The sequence below is a fragment of the Phragmites australis genome, chromosome 1, assembly GCF_958298935.1.
Source record: "Phragmites australis chromosome 1, lpPhrAust1.1, whole genome shotgun sequence".
NCBI classification, from domain to species: Eukaryota; Viridiplantae; Streptophyta; class Magnoliopsida; order Poales; family Poaceae; genus Phragmites; species Phragmites australis.
The window spans coordinates 4,575,682-4,600,705 of NC_084921.1; the positions used below are offsets into that span (position 1 = coordinate 4,575,682).

The following is a 25,024-nucleotide window of genomic DNA, read 5'->3' on the forward strand; positions in this document are numbered from 1 at the left end:
GGTAAAAACCGGCACTGATATTACTTCCATGCTCGAGATTTTATTTCACTACTGTCTTGGCTCTGTTCGCGTCCGCCGGCTCTCTCCATTCTCTCTCTCGCCCTCCTCCCCCACCCCCGTCGTCTCTCTCCATTCTCTCTCGCTCCCCCCCCCATCGTAGCCAGCCCTCCTCTCCCACACCCGTCGGCCCTCCTCCCCCACCGTAACGAGGCGGCGAAGAGGCAGAGGGAGGCGGCACGGGGCCGACGAGATTTGGCGTGGGGGCGGTGGGATCTAGCGTAGCCGGTGTACTGGGGGTGATCGGAGGAGAGAAGCAGCCGGGCAATGCGGCGGCGTAGGCGGTGAAGAGGCAGAGTGAGGTGGGGAATGAGGAAACGGAGCTCGTGAAGAGGCCGAGGGTGGCGGGGAACGAGGCGGCGAAGAGGCAGAGGGAGGCAGCGGATGTGGGGACGACATCAAGGTGGCTGAAGGAGGAGGACAGGAACGCAGTGGCGAAGAGACGGAGGGTGAACCCTGCCCCGGTGGTGGAGGGAAAGAAGAGGAAGCGGGAGTGAAAGTGGCGGTGACTGGCCGCAGCTCGTGTAGCCGTTGGCGGCGCAGACGGTTTCTGTGGCGGTGGCTTTCGTGCCCCGCGTTTTATTTGTGCAGGATGGAACAAGGATTCGCGACGGCAGCGTCCTCAGCGGTGGCGGCAATGCCGACGGCGGAGCGACAGTGGCAATGGCAGTAGGGGAGCGATATCTGAACCAGCTCAGATGCCGCTCGTGCCGCCCATTTTCTTCTTCTTTTCTTTAAAAAACCACATCAGTTCCGGTTCTAAAACCGACTTGTTGTGTTGTGCCTGGGCCAAAACCGTCGTGTCTTGTACCAACCCATTTGGCCGGGCCAAAATCGTTATGCCTCGTGCCGGTCCAATTAACCACCTTTAAACGGGCTCTCGCGATTCACCCGGAGAACTGCTCGCCATATATTCCTAGAGATGAACCCCTCCGCCGCCGTGGCCATGAGCACCACCACGATCCCAACCACGACGGCGACGGCCAGGTGCCACCTCACACCAGCCATGGTACCTACCAAGATATGATATATCAGTGTGTATTGTGTCGTGTTTGTGTGTCGGTGACACCTAATCAGCCTATATAGAGAGAAGAACTGCAGTCCTACAGTAGCGCAGCACATGGGCATGCATGCCAAGCCAAATGACGGGATAGCACAATCACCGTTCGATCGCGACCGGCCACACAATCTGCTCCCCTCCCTTCTCGGCCGCAGACAAATTATCCACACGCGGAACACGTGCATTTGGCATTATGCATCCTGGAAACCACACAGGAAGCGGATTTTTCTTTTTTCTTGAGATCAATCACAACACATGAAGCTAGTCGATCTTTTTAGCTAGGTGCGCGTATGAACCAATATAATCTCATTTTGTAAGCTTAATTATGCACCAACCGACACACTTTGTCCCGATCGAATGCTGGTTTTCCAGTCGACAGAACGAGAGCTTCCTTGAGTGAGGCGTGCGTGGTGTACACTATTACCAAAACTAAAATCGCAGGCAGTTAATTATCGGACATCACAATTGGTTTTAAAAATCGCATGTGAAAATAGTTATCCCAATTAAAACTGTTTAAGTGGAATGTGCCTACTAGGCTAGCTCGAGGTATGGTACTATAGGCACAGTCTACGCACAGCACAGCCCGAGCGTAGCCGGACCAGACCTGTACGGCACGGTGCGACGGACCGTGCCTGGGCCGAGCACGCGGCATGCCGGGCCGGCACGATACGGCCCGGCCAGCACGGGTATGCCCCACCCCGGCCGCCTGCATCTCCTCTGGCCACCCGCCCTGGCCTTGCCACCACCACCCACCCCGCCCCGGACGCCCGCCCTGCCCCCCCACGATCGACCGTACGTGCCGCCAACGCCTTGCCCCGCCGCCTCGCCCCAGCAGCCCGCCCAGCTGTTCCCCCTATGATTGGCCGCGCTGACTCCCGATCGCTCCGCCCCGACCACCTGGCCCGCCCCGGCCACACCCTTGCCTGGCCCCGCTGCCCCACCTCCGCCCCGCCCCGAACACCCCCACCGCCGCCCGGCACCACCGCTCCCGCCTCTGCCTCGCCCGGGACGCCCCCGCCACCCCTCCTTGCCTGGCTGGCCCGCTGTGCCGCAACCGTGCCCGGGCCAACCTGGCACAACACGATTGGCCACAGGCCGTGCCGTGGGTCACGCCTCCGGCATGCGGGCCGGCACGGAACAGTCTGTTTGCTTAGTCGAGCCTGTCGGGACATGCCTTAGCCAGGCCCATGCTGGGCCGACCCGACAGGCCTATTTGGACAAGTCTGACCCCAATCGATTTTTTGCTCCATAGACGTATAGATTATCTCAGTAAGTTGAAAATGTATTATCCTAGTCGGTTGATGTAAATAACCGACTGAGATAATATGGTGCATTATCCCAATCGATTATTACCCTCAAACAACTAGAATAATACAATTTCCCAATCAATTGCACTTACAAACTGTTAAGGATAATGACTAGCATTATCACAATCAGTTGTTTACATAAAACGACTGGGATAATACATTTTTCCCACTTGGTTGCACTTACAAACCGACTCGGATAATGCCAGTAGCAATGTGAGGACCCGTTCAAATAATATTCTAATTAATCATTAAGTTGATTATTTACATAATCATGACTACAATAATTAATCAGAATATCACACCGATAGTCTTGGCACGTATTTTGTGCTCAAGATCAAAATACATTTCTTTCCATCATATAACATCACAACAGAGCTTAACAAAAAGCGAGTAATTAATATTATATTACAAGTTCTTAAGCATTCAACCATTTACAACAATTTACATAAAATATTATATCAACTACGCAACGGAAACAAAACTATAAACAACAAAAGAAGAGTGAAGCCACATACCCTTAGATTCCACCTCAAAAGCTTCACCACTCTAGAGTAGTTACCTACTCAGACCCATCACCACCATCGACAGGTGTAAAGTAGAAAAAACGAGCTCCTCCTCACTAGAAGTAACTGAAAGAGTAGTGTGAGTACGAAGTTACTCACAAGATCTAATTCATATAGGGTACATATAGATCACCCAACTCTAAGGATTATACATTAAGCCATTAGCAAAAAAATACCATAAAATTAAGTAAATTCATATGCGTAAGCCACTAAAAACATATATGTGAGCTTGATTCGCTCCCCAGGCGAATCCGGCGGGGGAATCGATGGAGAAGACCGAGAGGGAGCTCCTCCAAGCTCCCTGTGGCTGGGTGCCAGCGGATCCGTGGCGCAGCAGCTTGGATGATAGTCAAAGCTATCCAGCACACAAGCCCGAGGCACCGGTTTGGCTGGTACTGGCCTGTTATCTATCTGAAAGTACTGATGTAATTTTCTGTTGATCCTAATGCTTCATGGTTTCCTCCAATATGATTTCGATACAGGTAAATTCTGATAAACCTGATAGTGTGCCACATGAGAGGGAGAAGGCCAAGAATAACGGTGCAAAAGGTACTCCTACGATTCTAGAATGGCATAACAGCTGAACTTCATTTTGCTAAATACTGGTTAGTAGTATTACTTCTATGCTGATACATTGTTACTTTGTCAGAAATTGTGCCTCTGCTCCATACTCCACTACCTTGTACACCAGATGGATACTTAGTAAAGTTTTTGTTTAAACCAATGACATCTTTTCCTACAAAGACTTTAGTTGGGTTATTGATATGATAGTAAACGTATGTCTGTTTTCAGGCCCTCTTCAAGCAAATTGTCAGCTCGCGCAAGTGCTATTTCTCAAACCTCTAAAGTGTCTGCATCTGCAAATCATGACAAGGTCTAAATTATCTCTGCCACTCTTTGCGTACACATTTTTCTTTTTCTTATTCAACAACTTGTGACAGGAATATTCATCTTCAAATGATTGAATTGTGGATGTTTTCATATTTTCTTCTGTACAACTGTTCTGGTCAAACTGACTATGTAGCTCCCCGGGAAAGCTCTGAATATCTTTCTGATGAATGTAGCACTCCTATCTGCAGCTTTCCCTGGTTAAAAATGCCAACCAAGCAGGCATGGAAGAGAAGTATTACCCACGTGTATATGAGTCATGTGATCCAAATGCATTTGAACAAGGAGAAGGCGTCACAAAACCAAGTAAAACCAGAGGAAAGTTCACACATCCGCACTTCAAGGTCTCCAAACGGCTCTACCTTACACAAGAACAATGCGCAAAAGATCGTGAGCGTGACTCCTCTGAACTTCTATCTGAACCTGTTGTGTTGCTTCTTTCAGGTCAGTGGTAATTTCCTGAACTTGCCCATTTCAACAATGGCATTGCCAGGGGCGCAACATGTCCAGTATTTGCAGGCTGTGGTGGCGTAGCTCTGTTCAATGAGGGAAAAAAATAGGGTGAACAGAAAATCTGGAAACATGGGCCTACACTGGAGTTGGACAACTGGATGGGTAGACTATTCTGGTTAGCTTTAGTTGACATGTCCACGTCCTAGATAGCTAGCAGTCTGGTGCACAGGCCATAAGGCGCGACAATTGCCGCGCCAAGCTTCTAGTTTTGTCTTGGTAAGGCATCACATATGAAAGTCAGATTGTATTATTTGCAAATAACACTATAGCTTCAGGGGTTCTGAATGAGACCACATATTGTCAGTTGAGTTTTTTAATTATATCCTTCAATTTTATGAACCAAGCACGTTTTTATTGTTGACTCTTGTTGTTATCTCTCACACACACAACGGAACAGATAGTTGGGCAACTTATACAGGGTTATATTTAATCTACGTGTGCTTAACGTCCTTCATCGTCATTATTCATGTCTTCTAATGTCTCTGCATTAATAGAATTTTTTACTAATTACTGCAGGCTCAAGATATTTGTTCCAATTACAATTTTGGTGTTTCTTGTCGTTTCTTGTCCCTGTCCCAGTGAACTGGATCAATGACACCCTAGAACGCATGAGCCAATAGATACCGCGCAAAGATACGTGTGCTTGGGAATGAAATCTAGACATTGGCCTCATAGCTGCATTCATCCTGGTTGCTCTCATTGGGGTCGGAAGTCTCACAATTTTGTAGTGTCATGTTGAAAAGGGTGGTACGAAGGGGAGAGGTGAAATAGGGGAGGGGAAGGTGTGCTGCCGTGCGTGTGACGAGTTTAACAAGTGGTATTGGATAAGTATTTGTAGTTTTAGATTTTAGGCAGTGTAGGGCATTCTTTATTTTTTTAATTTTATGTATATTGTCTTCTCTATCTATTTATTTTATTTTATTTTTTGACTGAACTTATGTGTTGTCTTCAACAACACTATATTTTGTTCGCAATGTGAGGAACAAAATAAATATTGAGGCTAAGATTTTGAAACCGTGGTAATGCATGGTCACCTTACTATCATATTTATGGCAAAATAATTGAGAATATTGCTATGATGTATATTGTTTTTAAAGGTATATTTACACATCACATTTTTTTCAAGTGATATACTATCGTATCGTTGCAGGACATGCGTTCGAAGTATTTGGATACTGTTGACATTATACTAAGTAAGAGTTCATACTATGCTGCTGCTAGGTTCTCTTAATTTTCTAGTACGCTTTTGCCAATCGTGTTTTAGATCAGGGAGATATATAGTCCGGCCCCAAGCTAATAAAAAATTGATTGCCTGCCTGTCGTAAGCAATGACCTCATGATGTTGAGCTTGATTGCTTCCATGTTTCAATTCGGAATATGAAAAATATCTGTAAGAACTTCCGATTGGAAGATATCAACATAGAAAATCACACCCAACTCAAAACTGGGGAAGTATTTTTCCATTTGAACTTTCAAACTTTTTTCCCTTATAAAAATCTCTTTTAAGAGTGGGCAAGAAGAGAATCCGTGTATCTGATCATCCAAAAAAGGAAGGCCTTACGGACAGAATCTAAAAAACTCGTTTCGTTGGGCTGGATTGTTCGGCCCACATAGGTACGGTATCATTCTGTTTTTTCGCTCTGCGCAGCGCGCGCTGTTTTCTAGGATAACTCTGAACATCCATGCAGATGCAGGTTACAAAAGATCTAAAAAAGGTGCAGTTTACAAAATGACACAGAAGCTGCTGTGTAGACAGTATCTACGTGATAGAGGCATCTGTAGTACATGCACATCCAAATTAAAAGATATAGGGGGGGGGGGGGGGGGGGCGATCACAGTGTTTATGACGGATAAAGTTGATTATATAAATATTTATTAAAATAGAGATATTTGATCATTGATGGTACATATCGAATAGAAGGATATGAGATTTTATATAGGTTCATACATCCCTTAAGATAATAATTATATATCATATTTTATCTTGATTAATTAAAAAAGATAATTACAATGGGATGTGTCTAGATTTAATCCTAAGGATATAGCGAGTACTCTCATATTCTAAGTTCTAAAGCCCTTGTCAGATGAATCTGATAGTGGCTCCAATCTGTTATGCATCTCAATGATTTGTTTCTGCTTCTATCCTACTAGGCATGCTTCGTATTGCTTGTCCAGCTTCTGGTTTGTCTTGGTCCTCCTCCCTTGAACGTACGCTCTCCCCTCCTTATATAGTCTGGTCAAGGATTACGAATATCTAGATGATTCATTCCTAATTTGTGATGGTTTTCGTATAGAACACGATGAACTACCTAGAATATCAGAACGTCTTATTTATCTTATGGTAGTTATAAAATCTACCGTATATGATGAATGACATGCGTACGATGATAATATATCTTCAGAATATATCGTATTTTTAATAAATCCTTAATTATTAAATCATCATCAACAGTCTGATAGCCCACATACATACATAGGCCAATATAAAGTGTGCATACACATATGCATACCATCAAGAGCAATCAGCCTTGCTGCTTACACACTTGCAGCTCCGACAGAATGACGGCTCCTGATGATATATATGTGTTCCATCTGAACGGCTATACAAACGTATACAGCTAGCTCCATGAATGATCAAGCAACCAAACAATCAACAAAAGCATGTATGCTAAGTGTAATGGCAGTATATATTTACGGCATGCAATGGACGGCACAGATGATCCATATATCGACGGATCGGCGTAGAGCAAAGCAACGCGTACGTGCATCCGGTCCTGAGACGATGCGTGATCCTATCGCCAGACGATGCCGCCGAGCGCCGGCGGAGGCGCCGCCGCCATCGCCCAGAAGTCGGAGGCGCCGTTATCGTCGGCCAGGTGCGACGTGCACGACACCGGCACCAGGCACAGCCCTCGGCTCCTCAAGTACTCCTTGCCCTCGCCGCCATGTTCTTCGGCCTGCATGCCAAATTGACGCATCAGAATTATACATCTACGCGGCATGCATGCATGGTCGAAGAAAAACTATTTAAGGGGCTACGTACATTTGATATGGAACTAGTAAAGAAGGGCATGTAGCTATTTACCAGCTGCTCAGTCTGCCCTGCTACTTCTGCCGTGGAGCCATTGCCAGCTGTGCTATGGTTTAGCAGCTTCATTTGCAACCATGTCATGCATCACACACAAAAGAAAAGTTGTCCGTTCTCAGCATGCATGCGCGCAGATAAAGATGCAAGATCTCATCAATACTCCCTCCATCTCAAAATAGATGACATTTAAGAATTAAACATAAATATTAAGATAAAAAATAAAATGATAATCTTACTCTGTTTTAATACAATTTATTATATAAAAAATTAGGTTGCATTGAGAAAGAAGTTACTTAATAGATATGATAAGATTAAAAAATTTGAGCTAAAATTAACTAGAAATCATAGAATATTATGTATTTTGAACATTGCAGAAGAGATTAAAATGTTATCTATTTTAAAACGGATGGAGTATTATATTTAGATGCAGAATATATTGCTTTTCTTTTAGCGAAATGGATGCAACATTATATTATATTGCATGCTGGTGAACTAAAATGAAAGAGATCGGATCAAGAGCGATGAGCAATTAATCATGCATAATGAACCTTATGCAGTTATGCGTGCATGTATGCACATACATACATACGCACGCATTCACATGGCTTATGGCTAGCTCTCTCTCCAGCCGGCCGGTCCCAGAATTAATGCAGCGATCTGATCGAGCGAGCAGTTTCTGGCTTGTCAGCGTCGATCGGTTGCGTGCAAAAAGGTTAGCTAAAAAAAATGGTCTAGCCAGCGGGTGCAATATAAAGTACTGTCGTTGAGTCACATCCTCACATGCATGCGCTCTGTAGCTAAAGCCTGCAACCCATTCTTGTCCGGCCACACATTGCAATGCATGGTGATCAGTGATAAGCTAGGTCGGCTCTGGCTGTAACCTGTAATCAGTCAGCTGGGTCATGCATGGTGCATGCACGCCGGGATCTGAGCTCAACCTGTTTACTTGAGTAGTACTTACTTTCTGACCAAGCTAGTCATCGAGTACATTAATTTCAGTGAATTAAGTGGGTCCCTTTATCTATTCACTTTGGTCGGAGGAATATATCTAAATAGGAGGCGATCATATAATTTTTTTAATAAGTTGGCTATGATGTTCATCTAGAGGAATATTTTTCTCAAGATGCTGGATGAGTCTATCGTGCAAAAACTATTGGATGGAGTCATTCATATTCTAGATGATTTTTATCTCTGCTAATATATATGGTATATTCTGGTTGATTAAAGTAAATACATTTTTTAGCATTATTTACATAATATTATCTTGTGAATCGTTTATCTACTTTGTGATACGATTGTACCATTGTATTCATTGCAATAAAATCAACAAAACAAGATCTCGCATGACTATATTTTGATGAAAAACTAAATATATGATAAGCGGGTCATACAAAATTTTAGCTAACCTCATCCAAATTCTATTGGTCCAACCAAACAAGAAATTGGATCGTCCTATTCATACTACCAAATAGAAATTAAATCGTCTCATCCAATAAAACATAGATGGTTATATTCCATACAACTTTATCCTTCAACCAAATATACCTTGTATGCATAGGATTCAGACTCCATCTAAAACGTGTGGTTTTTTCTTTCTAAATTTCTCGGGAAATGAATTGTCCAATAATCTTATCCCATGCATGTTGGAGTGCAGCATTACTCCTGCTAATTAAGACGACTAATGTACTCAGCATTTTAGACTACCGGATTAGTCTAGTGGGTAATGAATCAGTGCCGCGGTGGACCTATATTAGAAAAGCGAATATAGAACGCATGCATGGTCTAGCTAAAGGTTTTGATAATATAAATACACGACATATTTTATTTTGAAAAGTCAATGTATATTTATCCAACAATTAGTCAAGTTATAAATATGTTTAGCGTATACAATTAAATTCATATTTTAAACTATTTTTATACTATATTGATTATGTAGTTATAAATGATATACTTAGTGAGAAAAGAATGATCAAAGCCTAATTTTACAAAATGTGCCACCCCTTGTTTTGTTGAATGGAGAGAGTATACTCTATTTTGTGGCTTGTGAAACACATTCAAATAAAGCCCATGAAATTTCTCTCAAACAGCAACTCTAGTTGATTTAGCATGCATTGAGATCATACATGCATATGCCAGCCTTGTTGATTCCTGCAGAATTAAAGGGCCCTAAAAAGCTTCAAGTTTTCCCGGCCCTGTACTCATGCCACGAGCAGTAGCCAGCTTTGCTAAAGCTACCTTTGCTAACTTATCTTCTACAGGAAGCTAGAGTCGACCAAAGCGCATGTCAAGAGATCTAAATTTTGAAGACATCTTTTTGCGGAACGGAGCATCTCAACTCCTCCCTTGCGTGCGTGCGTGCGTGCGTGCGTGCGTGCGTGCGAGCCAGCATGTATTCCCTTCCCTCCAAGCAAACCAACGTACGCGTGTGTATAAGTGAATGCGACAGTGTATGTGGAGAGAGAGAGAGAGAGAGAGAGAGAGAGAGAGAGAGAGAGAGAGAGAGAGAGAGAGAGAGAGAGAGAGAGAGAGAGAGAGAGAGAGAGAGAGAGAGAGACTTACAGTTTGCTGCTGCTGTTGCATGGAGTTCCCGTTCCAGTTTACGCCGTGGCCCAAATACGGGTAGCTGAGAGCCTGCGTACCATGCATACGCCAAATAAGAACCGATCACGTACGTACTGGTCATGTGCAATTGTGCATTAGACAGAGACTAGAGATGTAACACACGACAGAACAAGACAGCACGCACACTCATGCATGTACGAGTGCATGCAACTTGCTGCAGCTACCCATGCATGCAGGAGCTTTAACGGCGTGCTCTTACACCCAGACCCACACATCATCTTTTTGTTTCACCTTCTCACATCTCACTTTTAGTAACAGGTGCTTGTAAATTTTCCTGCTCCACACATCTCACTGTAACAAGAACCGACCCATGCTCTTTTTTGTCATATTTATAGATCCCCACTGAAAACTTACCTAGTACTCCATATATGTTAATACCATATGCTTAAGATATGCAACTAATAAACAAACATTTCATGTTCTGAAAATGCTTAATTATTAGGTTTACCGGCCATGAACTGGTTTAACTAAATCGTGAAGTTGACTCATCATCGTCCGCTACTTTAGAGTGCGCAAGTTTTAGTTTATCCACTTGCATCCCTAATGCATATCTATCTGGATTTAGAAACAAAAGGAGAGATGAAGAGAAATATATATACACCGGGTTAATGAGAGGGGTTCGACCTCAATTTGACTCAGGAGGAATCTAATATAGCCAATAGTTTCCTGTAGTACGGAGGCAGTGTCAGTCTGCAAAAAGGAACACGTATACATGTCAGGGACTTTCTTTACTTTTAGTGATCACACGACTCCTAACGAAGCTGCAGCTAAAAAGAAAAGGGGAGAAAGCATGGGCAAAAATCATTTTATGGGCAGCATGCAGTTGCAAAAGAACATATAGTTACGCCTGTTAACGGAATCTGCATATGCATGAGCATGACGAGAGGTTGAGCCAAGATCACATGCATGAGAATACTTATTTGACATGCTGTGCTAATCTGCGAGAGAATACATGCACATGACTAGAGCTAGCTCTTTCTGTTTAGTTGCATGCAAAAAAATATTCCCAACATGCAGTGTTACATTGTACTCCCTCTGATTATTTTTATAGGACGTATTATAATTTTAAAAAGTATTTAAAAGTATAATTTGACCATCAATTTTTCTTACAATAATTTATCAATTGTTACAAAGTCCATATTGTATTTAAAGATATATGAAATACGAATATATTGATATAACTTTTGTATACTAAACATGCATATAATTTGACCAACTATAAGTTCATGTACCTTGCCATATGGGGATACTATCTGGTGAAGTGCTGTTATTCTATCCCCAAGCCTCTCCTTTCTTACCTGAAACAAACATTAATGTTGATAAGAAGCACATTGTTCTTATTTATGCATGGTAATGCATGCAATGCAACAAGGACTACTTCCCATTGTGTATTATGATTATTCTCTACTATCTAAATATAGGTAAGTCCTTAATATGTACTTCTGCGTGCTGTTCTAAATCAAAACATGCATGCATGGATATTGCAGATTTAAGCATGCATGTACCTATATTTTGATAAACACAAGCAGCAGGTCCATCAGAAAATAGAGACATCTTAAGCATGCAAATGTTTTTAGTTTGTGGTTGCAATGCGTGCATGGCTATGTATCTCGAGGAGGAGGTGAGTGAGAGCCAGATCCAAGATTGTATGAACAAAAGGGCATACTCCAGAGAGTTGAAAAAACCTTTAGAGTAGATTGTGCTGAAGAAGAGGTCTGAACCCTAGCCTTCTTGGGAGCTGAACCAGTTGCGATGCTGTTACCCTGGAACAAAAAAAGAAGAAGAACAAATTGGAACATTATGACAAAATTGTGTTTTAAGAGAGTGTATCCTTATGAACCGAGTATAACTCAGTTGATTAAAGTCCTTGTGGTGAAACCTGGAAGCAAATTCTATATTACTCTGTCCTAAAAAACTCTCTCCCCTATAATAATACTTGTTAATTTTCTCTCTCTTCTTCAGTCTAACTATTGAATTATAGGATAGATGGTATAGATAAAGTTTCACTAGGATCTTTATGGACATGATCCTATAAAATTTGCTTTCGTGAAACCTACCTCCACTAGGTTCGAGTCTCAGATGTAGCACGAGTGCTCATATTTATAAAATGGCTATATATATCCTTGACGGCATATTGGTATAGTGGCCGGAAGTGGTAATTCCTTAGTCTAAAAAGAGACTGTATCTTACACCCTTACCAAATTAAATATTATATCATGAAGCAAGATCCAAAACCGAGAAGTTTGGGACATGATCTACTTTCAGAAGGTAGAAAATACGCGACAAACTGAAGTGATTTTTCTAAGGGGCACATGGCTTTTCATCGAAGAGAAAAGGAGCTCAGAATTCATTCAAGATGCAAGTTTTTTTTTTTTTTTTTCAGTTTTGCTCACCTCAGAAGAGTTATCGGAGTGATGATTCCTCAACTCCGGTGCAGCCGGCACCGCGCTGTTTGAGAAGTCCAGCATGTTGCTGCCGAGGCATGTGGTGATGCATGACCTAGGAGAAGATGCCAAGAGCATCTGGCTCACCTGAGACTTGTTGGTCCCCGATGTCTGGATCTCCTCACTACCATGGCCATAGAAATTGTAAGCTGCTGCAGCCTGAGGCATAGGTCCCTCCTCTAATTCTTTTGACAGTAGAGCCGTGGCAGCGCTGTATCTCTCGTGATCTCCTACTAATCCCCCACTGTTTAATTTTGTAGTTACAGACATGCGAGTGATTAGTAAACAAGTTAGAGAAATGGTTGATCTAACAAACCAATTCAACCTGAATGCAAAGTTTATATGAATTCAAAGACTACTATATATAGTATTCTAGGATGACAGAATCGAAGAGAATTGAGAGAGAGAGAGAGAGAGAGAGAGAGAGAGAGAGAGAGAGGTAATATTTACAGAAGTAGCTGGCTCCATGATTCTGGCATGTTGCTCGCCTGCCCAGCATACAGGTCACTTGCAAGAGAAGTAGGAGCGCTGTTCACCTCAGGAGAAAGATCAGAAGAGATTTGAAGGAGCTGCTGGGGGAGGAGGATGGAAGGAGAAGATAAGGGAGGCATCTTGGGGGAGGCCTCCTCAGCACAAGGCATCAAGCTACTCATCATATTCTTGATGTCTGTACCACTCCACATCATCTGCTGCACCAACGAGCTCTTGAATTCTCCTCCACCCATCATGCTTGAGCACAAAACTAGGGCAGCAACAGAACTTGTAGCTAGGATCCATCGGCCATCTTGCAATTTCTCCTGTGCAATCTCAGGTCAATCTTTAGGGTCTGGTAGCTTTGCTTGTCCTCCTCCTCCTCCTTTGTCTTTCTAGAGATGGGGTCTCTATAGTGAGAGAAAACAACAGGTAGCAAGAGAGAAGGAGAGAGGAAAAAAAAAAGGATAGGACCTGTTTGGAGAGGAATCTGGGCTTTTGTTTTGTTTTCCCCTGCTTCCTTTTGCTTCACTCCTTTATTTTATGAACTTTCCCTTGCAATTTTTCTCTCTTCATTTTTTTAGTACTAGTATGTTTATTTTTTCTTTTTCCCCCTCATCACCTCACTTTTGCTTTGTCAAAAAAAGTGATGCCGAAAAGGTACTTGTGACACACAATTTCAGGCTAAAAGGAGCGCTTTGTGTGTGTTTGAGGCGGGGGTGGGGGTTTATTTGTTAATTGGGGTCTATGCATGCTAACTTTCAACTACAATATATAAAGACAGTGGATTGTTACCGGTGAAAAAGACCAGCCTTACCCCAATCATGGTTCTTTGGATTTACTGCGTATATGACACTGTTCACGATGGCTCATGGCCTACTTAATTTTTTTCAACACATCAAACTTCATTCGCTAGCTAGAGCAACTTTTCTAAGGAGATAGATGCCATTTGTAAGGTGATTTAATTTTTTACAAAAGTAGAAAAAATCAGGCACTTCAAAATAACGAAAATGAAGCAAGACATAATGTTACCTGATGTTTGACTCATGGTACACTTTCTTAGTTATTATAGTGTTGAGTACACGTTGGCTTGCTGAGGTGCAGTGCATGAGCAATGATTTTACTTTCTTGTCAAGTCAGAAGGCAATCGATCGATGAGAAACAACAGTAGTGCTAGTCTGCTAGATACAATCAACCGATTGGCGTCTCTTTATTGTTGGGTGTAGTGGTAGATTGTACTTTAGGTGAAAGCCGCTTTAGATGAAAGCTGATCCGTGGATTGATTTGCTCAGTGTATCCCTGTCTGCTTTCGATTTTTTTTTTCTCTTTTCGAGATGTTTCACAAGGCTCACACTTTGCCACGCATGAACTACTCATGCACTACTCCTGTTTGCATGGTACATTTTTCACCTACAGCAGCTAAATATTTCTCCATGGTTTAAATTAAGCAAATTTCTCCTCGCAAAAAAGAAGATGCAACTCTCAAGCGCATGCAGTAAGTATATTTTAAATTAATGCAGATACTTTAAAGAAATTTTATATCAACAGACCAAACACTACACTAAAACACCTCATCAATACCGGTTCAAAATTATCATCAGTGACAGATTTTAAATTAATATTGATTACTCGGTACTAATAGTCACTGACTATCAGTGCCGGGTATGAAACCGGCACTGATAGTTGGTCTCGATTCAACGTTTTTCGGATCAGAAAAAATTTCAATTTTTTTTCGCGGCCAGAGACACCCGACCAGAGGCTGCACGAATGTCACTGACAGAGAAATACCTATGACGTCTTGAGTTCGAGTCTTTGTTACCGCATGCGAGCGAATATCATGTGACTTTGCGAGCCTCTTAACTAGATCTATAACTTTGTAGTTGATCACTTTTTTATTTGAGATTATTTAGATATCCAAATAGCTATTCAAACGTTCGGTGAGAAGATGTCAAAAGGATTTATTTTGCTACTATACTCACGAATGAACGCTGAGATGGTTAGAGGGGTCATACGTACGTACAACCTATGACGTCTTGAGTTCGAGTCTTTAAATGTGAGCTGTCATCGACCACTACTGTAACTTTATTATAATTATCTGGGCATTTAAAGGACCTCAAATTAAAAAAAAATCAACTACAAAGTTGTAGATCTCATCGAGAGCTATAATTTTCATATAAAGGTTTTCCGCATCTGACTTCGTGTGAAAAAGTTATGAATTTTTTAAGATGAGATGTGACAGTAACAATTATCAGTGACGGTTCATAACTAGAACCGACACTGATACAGTCACTATCAGTGCTGTTATAGTGCCAGTTCTTATCTACTCGGCTGTTATTCACGCGTAGGAGTTTAAGAACCGACGCTAATACGTCTTCAGTGCCGATTACTGTCAAACCGGTACTGATAGTTTGCTACATATGTGGTGTTTTGTAGTAGTGAAAATGAGAACACGGAGGAGAAGAGGTCCCCCAATGTTTCATTAATATAAGTTATGTGTGATCCTCGAATCCGAGTAGATAGGTGCGTTTGTATGACTATCTATATTTTGTTGAATGAGGTAATTTAATTTTTTATTTGGTAGTATGGATAGAGCGATCTAATTTCTTATTTAGTTGGACGAAATGAACTTAGATAGGGTTAATTAAAATTTTATGAGACCCACTTGTCATATGGAGTATTTAGTTTTTTTATTAAAATACAATTATCTGAGATCTTGTTTTGTTGATTTAATTGCAATGAATATAATAGTATAATTAGATCGCAATCCGATAAATAGTTTGTGAGATAATATCATTTAAAATATGCTAAAAAAATACATTTACTCCGACCAATTAGAATATGCTATATCAGTATGGATAAAACTCAACCAAAATATGAATGGCTTCATCCAACTAATTTTACTAGATAGATTCATCCAGCATTTGAGAATAATATTCCCCTTATGTGACCATCACATCCAGCTTGCCTTATAACTAAACACTAAAAAAAACTCTCAACTAAACATTAAAAAACTGAATGGTCATCTACCATCTAAAAATATCTCTCCAACTAAACACACCTGTGCATGCACAGACATGAACCCCAAAAAAGGCGTACAGTAAGGACCGTTATCAGTAGTCTTGGGTAATTAATAGATTTCTGGTTATTTCGAGCGACAGGTCATCTGGATTATATTGGGCCCCAAGTTAATTCATTGTAGCATGACAACGAACCAGTTGTTTAGTAAAAAGAAGGATATATAGCGATCGAGTTCATCAACTATCGGTGATCTCATGTAATATAATAACTTAATTTTTCTTTCGAGACATGTAAGAAACTTGTTGGCTCAATCATTCGCCAAACCGTAGCTAGCCACTGACCATGCAATGTGCCATAGCTGCTGGGTAGCTAATTAGGTAGGCCCTTTAGCTAGACTTAATTATACATGGAGCACCCGTATGATATATAATCCTTGCATGATTGACTTGAAGTAGACGCTACATCTCCATCCATGGACGGACGCATGGACACTCCAAATACAAGACCTTTGAGAATTGAGATTCCTCCTCCAACCAACATTCTCCATCTCCGACGACCAGTGGGCCATACCTCGCCTGGATGATGAATTATAATCGAGCAAAAGGAGAAGCAACCTCCGATAATGGATGGCGTGGGTGCTAGTTATATGCAGGGCCGGCCTAGAGATGGGCAAGCGGGGCGACCACCCTAGGCCCTAAAATCTAAAGGCTCGGCCCCTCCCATGTGCATGGGAGTTGGTCTGTGGCAGGCTTAAAAGAAGCCTTCTTTCATAGTAGGTTAGATGGTTAGTACTTGCATCGAGTAATCTCGTCGCGGGTCTTGGAGTCTACGACATAAGGATCTTGACTTCTCGCCTCCTCGAGGCAGCGGGACTCTGAGGATAGGAAGTGGAGTTGACGATGAGTCAACGCCACCACCAAAGACATTATCACGCTAAATCTCTCGAACAACTGGTCTACCGTCACTGTCAAGATAAAGAAATTCTCACGCATAAATCTGTTCCTAATCGAATGATCGATGCAAGCAAACAATATCGTTTCATTCTCATCCACTTCTCCTTCATGTCGCACTTCACCGCACGGAGGGCGGCGATCTCGTCCGCATGGTGACTCGGAAACCATTCTTAATACACCAATTATTATCTTTATGATTTATATATTAATTAAAATTTTAATGTTTGAATTCAATAAGGTCCGTTTTTAATTTCGTCAAAGCCATCAAAATCTTAGTACCAGCCCTGTTTATAGGTACAGACTATTAGCTGGACCAATGATATGGTTACTTTAAAATCCAAAGATCTTTGTCGGCTTGAAGAGAAGGACATGCGATTTGCATCAAGGCAGGAGTTGGAGCTGATATTCGGAATTCAATTTGGGGCTACAGGCCATAGATATATATTTTTTTTCAGGAGAAGCTACAGGCCATAGATGTATGGATGAAGGAAGGAGGAAGTGCACTGGGCCTTGCCATGCGGTGCTTTCGACTAGGCTGGGCTGAACAGAAAAGAATATGCCCATCCGTTGAATTCGCCCCAACTCCCGGGCCAACGGTCCCCGTCGTCAAGAATCCTGCAGAATCATATCACCGCTGAGGATAGGCTAACCGATTGAGCCCGCTGCAGAACATCAGCTGAGAAGCATTTGTTTCTTTACGTACCCTGCAGAAAACGTCAGGGAATTTTGCTCGCCTCATCGTACAAACTTAATGCTCGTCTATTGTTTCCACGTCCATCCTTAGTGAGTCCCTAGTAGAGCCCATTATTGTCGGCCGTTTGCTTTTGGCTAGGATCCAGACAGCGTGCACTCCATATTACTACTAGTAAGATCCGGGAAACATTCAGAGAGAAGAGAATAGCAGTGGTTTCTGGATTCTGTACAACATAACATTGTTCAGCGGTCAGCACCAACAGCGTATTATTTCTTTCCGTGCCTCCTTGTTAGTAGGAGCGTAGCTTCGTTATTGTTGGTGGGTGCATTATCACGGAATATAGAGATGATGAGCAGTAAATAAACAGTAATTTTGTGAATAGTAACTGTACGTGCACCCTCGGTTTGGATCTGGTTTCGCTCCTACTAGTTGTTAGTAGAAGGAAGTGGACAAAAACTATCTAAAGTATGCCTCAGCGGGTGTGAATCACCTATTATTTTGTGAATAGTAACTATGCGTGCAGCCTCTCAGTTTAGATCTGGCTTCGCCCCTACTAGTTGTTAGTAGAAGGAAGTGGACAAAAACTATCCAAAGCATGCCTCAGCCGGTGTGAATCACCTGTTATTCACTATACGTCAACAAATTTGGATACCCAAGATGCGGCAATTAGTGATTGATCATTCTGGTTTTCCCAGTCCCGCTTCATCCGAGAACGATGTACATCTTTTCACTGATTTTTCATTTTGGTATAAGTTATTTACAATCTCACGCTTCTTATGTTTCCCTGCCCATATATACACCCTGCACTACATTTTGTCTGTTGAGACTGTTGAAGATGACTGCTTTGGTACCTGATATATGATTTCTCTATACAAGTCATTGCTGCGTAATACAAGTCATTGTCCTTCAATAGCAATAATTTGGCTTACCATTTAGGGGTACCAGGTTGAACCGTTACCTGATATAAATTCAGTTCCCTGGGCGATTGCAACTGAATTCTATGTTAGTAACTCCTTACCTGAGCTTTTTTAGACCAGTTGATAAGATGTCTTGAGATATTTCAAACTTCCTTGAAATATTCCCTGAGAAACTTCGTGCTTCCATTGAAAAATAATAATATCCCAAGCTTAATGATGTGATGTGCATCCCACTTCTGTATTTTTGTGGGGACGTCTGTTATTGAATTCGAAAATAATGCACTAAATTTTACCGAATTGCAGTGGTCTGCATCTAATGGTCCCATCCATGGAAGTCTGAGCATATATGCTTTTGGTCCATTCATGTATGATTTGGCTGACTACCTTGTATGAGTGGAGCATGAGAGCGTCATCTTTCTTCTGACATGATTTCGTTTGTACAGTCCTCCTATATGGCGCACTCTCTTCAAGTGGAAGGCGTAAGGGGAATTGCTGCAATCTTGTCGAAGTTGGAATCCACCACTCTCATAATTCATCTATGGAATGGATCCTTTCTGCGCTTGCTTAGTTCTATCTCTAATCAAAGGTCTACAATCCTGTCACTAGTGAACTGAACTTTGCATTTCTTCGATCTCATCACAACTGCTACATTTGCTTCTGCCAATATTGCTACATGGATTCAGTACATCGAACAGGGCTTAGTGAATCGTCCACATGCTATTGCTGATCGAATTTTCTGCACTGGTCAACTTTTCTTCATCTTTATTTACTCCTTGAGCTGTGCTTTGCTTTACATTTTACTACACTTTAGTTGTATGTGCCATTTGGCAAGAAGCCCATTTGCTGAAGCCACACTTTGCATTAGTCCCAAAGGAGAATCAACTTTAAAGAAGCAGTACTGGGCAAATGACACTAATGAATAAAACGTGCCACCCTACGTACTCAGCTTTTGTGCCAGCAAAGCAAGCATGTGGTGTCTCCTGAATAAAATATCTCCCATACAATTCATTGAAGCTCTAGCTTGTCCTATTCCATTTTTATGTTCTATTACTAACCAAAGCATCAAATTTTCAAGACGCCTACTTTTGTCAGTGTCATATTTCTTTTCTTTTTTCTTTTTGAAACGAAGTGTCATATTTCTTCTGTCAGCTAACTTTTTTCCAGTGCTAAAAGATCTATCTATGGCTGATAAGTATATAGCTGTCCGCTGACTGCTAGCCTGTATTTTTCAGTTGGGAGATTTGCTGAGCCTGAAGATGTTGTAGCACGGACATTCACATTCTGGAACTGACGGCCGACCATTTCCTACATCCAAGAACCATCACCATTGGACCACAAGCTCTGATCAGTGATCGCAATGAATCGCCCCTGCGAAGGTGATCACCACACAAATAGAAACAGTGCACGAATTGCAACTCCTTCTGGACATACATTTGCACCCCTGCCCCTGCGTGCCATATGACTCCCAGACTCCCAGTTGTGGTGCCTTATGACAAGGACGTGCACACTGAACCTAGCTAGGCCATCTGCTGCCTCCCCAGTCCCAGATCTGAATGTTTACACTTTGGGCACTGGTCAAGTTGCTCGATCAGTGTTAGTCTCAGGATGTGTCCGATTGGCATCTATCTGACAGCGACCCATGTCGAAAGCGCCGCAACCACAGTGGTGGCGGCGGCGGCCGTGACCGGGGCTCCCAGTGACTGGTCGACACACACGGGCCGCTGTGGGCGTCACCGGCGAGGCCAGCCTCAGCTCGGCACATGCACGGTCGCAGAGAGCAGGAACGGATGTGATATGTTTGCCATGATCGTGTACGGCGAGCCAGAAAGGAGTGGCCTTTTCCTCTCATCAGCTGCCCAGCTGGTGAAAACGGCGGGAGGAGAAGGCCAGGACTTGCCTTTGAACCAACTTTTGCTTTTGCAAGCCTCCGGCGGTAGCTAGATTATCTGGTAATTGCTGCAACTTGTAGCCTCCAATCAATCAGATTCAGATGCTGAGCAGAGCAGCAGTCTGGATGGAGCCTACCACAAACTGATGAGATCTGACGCCGGCCATGTCCATTCAGAGGCAACAGAGGAATGGCTCGTTCATCAGGCAAGGGACCTAAATAACGTACCGTGCTCATCGCGTATCTATCTGTTGGATGTGATGTGATGCCCTTGTGATTCATGGTTTTTCCCACGAGTCTCAGGATCAGGCGCACAATGCATGACTGCTGGTGCTGGAACAGAGACCAGCTTGGATTTGGATGAATGAACATGGTCGATACTCCTGATCCGGAGCCTAGAGTGAGATTCTTCTTTTCTTCTGCACACTTCCTAGTCTTCATATGCCTAAAATTTAGAAGGTGTGATCAGACGACAGTGTGAACATATGTGAACAAGCGACAACCGATGTAGTTAGCACTCCGGAGTTGGCGGCATTGGTTTTCCAGTAGGGATTTGTCTACTGCCGGGTTTAGAGGGAGGTCGATGGGTGGTAGGACGGCCCGGCGGGGCATCAAGGCAGCGGGGGTGCCGCCGGCCACGAACAACGGAGGATGACCAAATGGGCTGGGTTGAGGATGAGCAGAGACAGCATTATGGGTGAATCCGACAGCGGAAGCACCACCGGAGATGAGTGGAGAAGGGCGGGAGGCTGGGGCGAGCACATGGAGGGTGAGAGGCTGATGTGGCGTGAGGAGACTTACAGGAGAACAAGAGATTAAAGAAGAGCGTGATGCTGTGGATACCAATCAGATGGCTGAGATCAGACGCCTGAAGAAAAAAAAAGCCGAAAAAAACATGGGTCTGAAGTATAGCATCAGCCTTTCTTCTGTGATCAGCGTTGCATGGTATGGGCATGACTTGGATTCACCTGCTACCTGCTGGATCCATGTGCCGCGCCATTGGTTCCATCTTCCATGCGGTGTTCATCAGTGTGGTGCAGTTATTAGCAGGGCAGAAGAACTGCCGGTTCTTATATAGGCGGTTTTCAGCAGAAATCAATGGGGATATCATATGTTTGTTGATGCGCTTGTAGCCGGGCGGCCAAGGAATAAAACAAATGGTTATGAAATTCAAAAGGAAAAAACAAGTGGTTAAGAAATTGGCATTGTGCACTGATCCGAAAATGGAAAATGTTTGCTCGAGCCTACTTGTCCAAGATCGATAAAACAAAATGGTTCACTCGAACGAGTAAATTTCACCTGATAAGTTGTGACACATGTCATGCTAAGGTATGAAGTGGAATAGAAAATCCGATTATTGCGATAGGACCTGAAGGAGAAATAATGTTTCTCTTGGCTTCCTCGCCACTTCAAATCAGTGTGGACTTTGGCGAGATAACGACACTATTGCCCCCTATCGCTCCTGAGGATGGCTCAAGCAACCCCTAACCTTAGCACTATCGTCACTCCCTCATCGCTCCTCCCGCCTCGCCACCGCTCAAGCACGTCGCCAGAAGCCCACGCGGCCGCGGCGGTGGGGCTTTCCCTTCGGGGCAGTCGAGCGTCGACACGGGGTCGGCTAGGATGTGGCTATGGCGGGGCCGTCAGGCATTTGCGCGGGGCCGATGGGGGCGGATCTAGGTCGAGGTGGATGATTCGGTTGGTGGCCTACACGCAGGTGGTGATGGAGGTCGGTGTAGCGGCCGTTGGTGGTGGAGTTCAGGAGCGCACACAAAGGGGATGGGTGGCGATGGCGATTCGGCATGGTGGCTAGTGGAGATGGCGTCGAGGACGACCTCTGGTGCAGCGGGGGAGCTCAGGAGGAGTGGATCTGGCGGGATCCGCTCGGATTCGGCGAGATTGGGCATCGGTGTGGCTCGTAGCGGCGGGCTTCTGGTGTCGGTGTGGCGACTCTGAGCTGCTCGATGGCTGGTTGGGGTGCGACTTGTTGGCCGTCGTGAAAGGATCTAGATGTCGCCTAGAGGGGAGTGAATAGATGATTCCTTGCAATTCAAACGAACTTACTGCGGATTAGTTAAAAACGGAGTCTCCACACTTTTGCGGATCTTTCGCAAAAAGAGAGGAAGCTTAAATGTAAACTACGTCTAATAAGTTCTAGCTCAAACCAAACAAAGAGATATGTGTCTGGAGGTGTCCACTAGCAGATCCACAAAGCACATACACTCATGAGTACGTATAACCAAGTAGATCTAGTGGAAAATATAAATCAAAGCAAGAACTAAAAAGTAAACAAACCGAAGTGGAGATATAAAGATTTATTTTCCGAAGTTTGGATTCACTACCGTGAATCCTACATCTCCGTTGAGCAAGCTCCAAGGAGTCGAGTCTCTTTCAACTGCTTTCCTCGATCCACTAGTTTGATCTCTTCCCTTGCGGAGGCGAGATAGACCTTTATAAACTTTCCCACGGCTCACCACAAGCACGGGATCTCACCGGGCGATACCGTCTAGGAGGCTTCACCTCTAAGAGTAACGAATGCTTCACGAATTGCTTGACGAAGCCTACAAGTGCTCAAGGATGGATTGCTCTCTCTTGTGCTCTCAAACACCAATCTCTCAACCCAATTCTCAGGATTTCTGACAAATCACACACACACCTCACAAAGAGGGGTTGGAAAGAGCTCTACAAACCTTTGCCTTAGTTGTGGACGTGAGAAACACCAGCACTAGCATCAGCACCACCTCCAAATGAAGAGGAGGATGTATAAATACCCTACACATAAGAACTAGCTGTTACAGTAAAAAAAGGTGCAGAGTTTCCGTAAAAATTTACGGACACTTCGGACTTTAACACAACCAGCTGTTGTTTCAAAAAATTAGCTGTTAGATCTAGAATTTGCGGACTATCAGTAAAAAAGTGCGGACACTCCGCAACTTAACAAAATAGCCTAGGTCACCATAGTGAAAATGCCATAACTTTTTGCTACGAACTTCGATTTTGATGATCTTAGACTCTACGAAAAGCTTATTCAGAGGGCTATACATCCCACCAAAAACAAGCTTCAAGACCACCAGGTGCAAGTGTTGTTACATGTGTTTCGCTCAAGTTAGTACTTGAGTTTGGTTAGTCTGAGAACCAAAGTTTGTCAAACCATTCTATGTTGTATCCCTCTTGATAGAGAGGCATACCTATACTCAAGGTAAAATATGAAATCTATTTTAACCTATTGAGTTTGGTCAACTTCAACTTGCCAATTTTTTCAATTTCACTTTATAAGGGTGCAACATTTTCTTGTCTCTTCTTCTTGAGCACATTCTCTTTGAGCTTGTGACTTGAGATTCTTAAACACATATGGTCAAGAATCAACTTGACATCCTCAAGCCACCTTAACCTTATGATTCAACAATGATTTGATGCTTGACAACATATGACTGCTTATGGCCTTGATCGGTCCCTCGCCGTTAGACCAATACTTGCTCCTTCTCCATCGTATGGGTCCCTCGGCGTCAGGCGCTTTGCTTGCCCTTCTCCACTCGTATGGTCCTTCGTAGCCAAGTCATTTGCCACCCCTTCACCATCTTGCCATCTTGAGTCACACATAGCCTCACATCAATAATATGCATTCATTGAATTCTATTTCTTCAATAACATGATCATTGCTTGAATATTTGCTTTTATATCAATCTTGTGATCAAACAAGCTTTCATGTTGACTTTCCCTAAATTGCTAAGCTCTTGATCAACTTTCTTCTTTCTTGACTAAGCATACCATCCATATAACCAAGCAACCTATCATTGCAATTCCCTTTGATTTACCATTTCTCTTGATCATATATCTTCATCATCAATATGCACTCATGTATTCTATTTCTTCAACTTAATCTTTATTACAATATCTTTTTTCATATTAATGTTGTGACCAAGCAAGCTTCTATATAAACTCTTCTTGATCAACTAAGCTTTTGATGACTTGTCTTCTTTCTTGACTAAGAAACCAATTTTGTGACTAAGCAAGCTCTCAACTAAATCTTTCTTGATTTCCAAAGCTCTTGAAAAGCCCTTGATAACCTTTTTCTTAGTATTTCAATCTTGATCAATCTTTATACACTTTCAATTTTTCTTTGATTATGCAAGCAAACAACCAATGGAACCATACAATTGCACTTGCATCATTGTCTCTTTTGCTCTTTTTAATCTTTGCTCGTCATTTCTTTACTTTTGCATATTTCATTTGACATGATCTTGACTTTGTCATTTGCAAGTAAAAACCTATTCAAGCTCAACAAACTTATTAGTTTTTTAATTATTTTGTCATTCAACCGCCAAAACCACTAGGGGCCTAGATGTATTTTCAATCTCTCCTTTTTTGGTGATTGATGACAATACAATTAAAGTTTACAATGATTGATAAAAGTAAGATTTTGGATCCTATGATATAGAGAGCTTCCCCTAAATGTGTGCACTGAATGAATTTTAAATTTTGGCCTCAAATGCCAGATGCACATTATTTTAGGTAAAGTGTGAGAACTCCCCCTATATCTT

At 42.8% G+C, this 25,024-nt stretch overlaps 2 protein-coding genes across 11 annotated transcripts; one reads left to right on the forward strand and one right to left on the reverse strand.

Moving 5' to 3' along the window:
• Nucleotides 1–3,235: 3,235 nt before the first annotated feature.
• LOC133927279 (uncharacterized) lies at nucleotides 3,236–5,434 on the forward strand. Of its 10 annotated transcripts, none has more exons than XR_009911349.1 (6): nucleotides 3,236–3,379; nucleotides 3,470–3,536; nucleotides 3,637–3,689; nucleotides 3,780–3,861; nucleotides 4,052–4,319; nucleotides 4,905–5,434. XR_009911349.1 is itself a non-coding variant. In XM_062373901.1 (6 exons), exons 1-6 carry the CDS (start codon nucleotides 3,254–3,256, stop codon nucleotides 4,968–4,970), a joined length of 642 nt encoding a protein of 213 aa, XP_062229885.1. In that variant the 5' UTR covers nucleotides 3,236–3,253; the 3' UTR covers nucleotides 4,971–5,434. The 10 variants fall into 10 exon arrangements, 5 of the variants coding, with proteins under 5 accessions (XP_062229885.1, XP_062229961.1, XP_062230004.1 ...); XR_009911348.1 differs by having other exon boundaries at nucleotides 4,067–4,319; XR_009911318.1 differs by having other exon boundaries at nucleotides 3,637–3,669; nucleotides 4,052–4,604.
• A 1,353-nt stretch (nucleotides 5,435–6,787) lies between these two features.
• LOC133927725 (transcription factor bHLH68-like) lies at nucleotides 6,788–13,516 on the reverse strand. The gene is made up of 8 exons (XM_062374160.1): nucleotides 12,993–13,516; nucleotides 12,492–12,786; nucleotides 11,784–11,861; nucleotides 11,331–11,396; nucleotides 10,723–10,788; nucleotides 10,036–10,107; nucleotides 7,474–7,539; nucleotides 6,788–7,345 (listed from the first exon to the last, which is right to left on the reverse strand). The coding sequence occupies exons 1-8, from the start codon at nucleotides 13,268–13,270 to the stop codon at nucleotides 7,181–7,183; spliced, it is 1,086 nt and encodes a 361-aa protein (XP_062230144.1). The 5' UTR covers nucleotides 13,271–13,516; the 3' UTR covers nucleotides 6,788–7,180.
• Nucleotides 13,517–25,024: the final 11,508 nt, after the last annotated feature.

Excerpts from the sequence above, each read along its gene's own strand:
- LOC133927279 (XM_062373703.1), top strand. The coding sequence starts at position 3,254 with ATGGAGAAGACCGAGAGGGAGCTCCTCCAAGCTCCCTGTGGCTGGGTG. Across the intron at positions 3,380-3,469 it reads CCGAGGCACCGGTTTGGCTG|GTAAATTCTGATAAACCTGA; the intron begins GTACTGGCCTGT and ends ATTTCGATACAG. Across the intron at positions 3,862-4,051 it reads CATCTGCAAATCATGACAAG|CACTCCTATCTGCAGCTTTC; the intron begins GTCTAAATTATC and ends TGATGAATGTAG.
- LOC133927725 (XM_062374160.1), bottom strand. The coding sequence starts at position 13,270 with ATGATGGGTGGAGGAGAATTCAAGAGCTCGTTGGTGCAGCAGATGATG. Across the intron at positions 11,862-12,491 it reads ACTCCGATAACTCTTCTGAG|GGTAACAGCATCGCAACTGG; the intron begins GTGAGCAAAACT and ends TTTTTGTTCCAG. Across the intron at positions 11,397-11,783 it reads CAGCACAATCTACTCTAAAG|GTAAGAAAGGAGAGGCTTGG; the intron begins GTTTTTTCAACT and ends TGTTTGTTTCAG.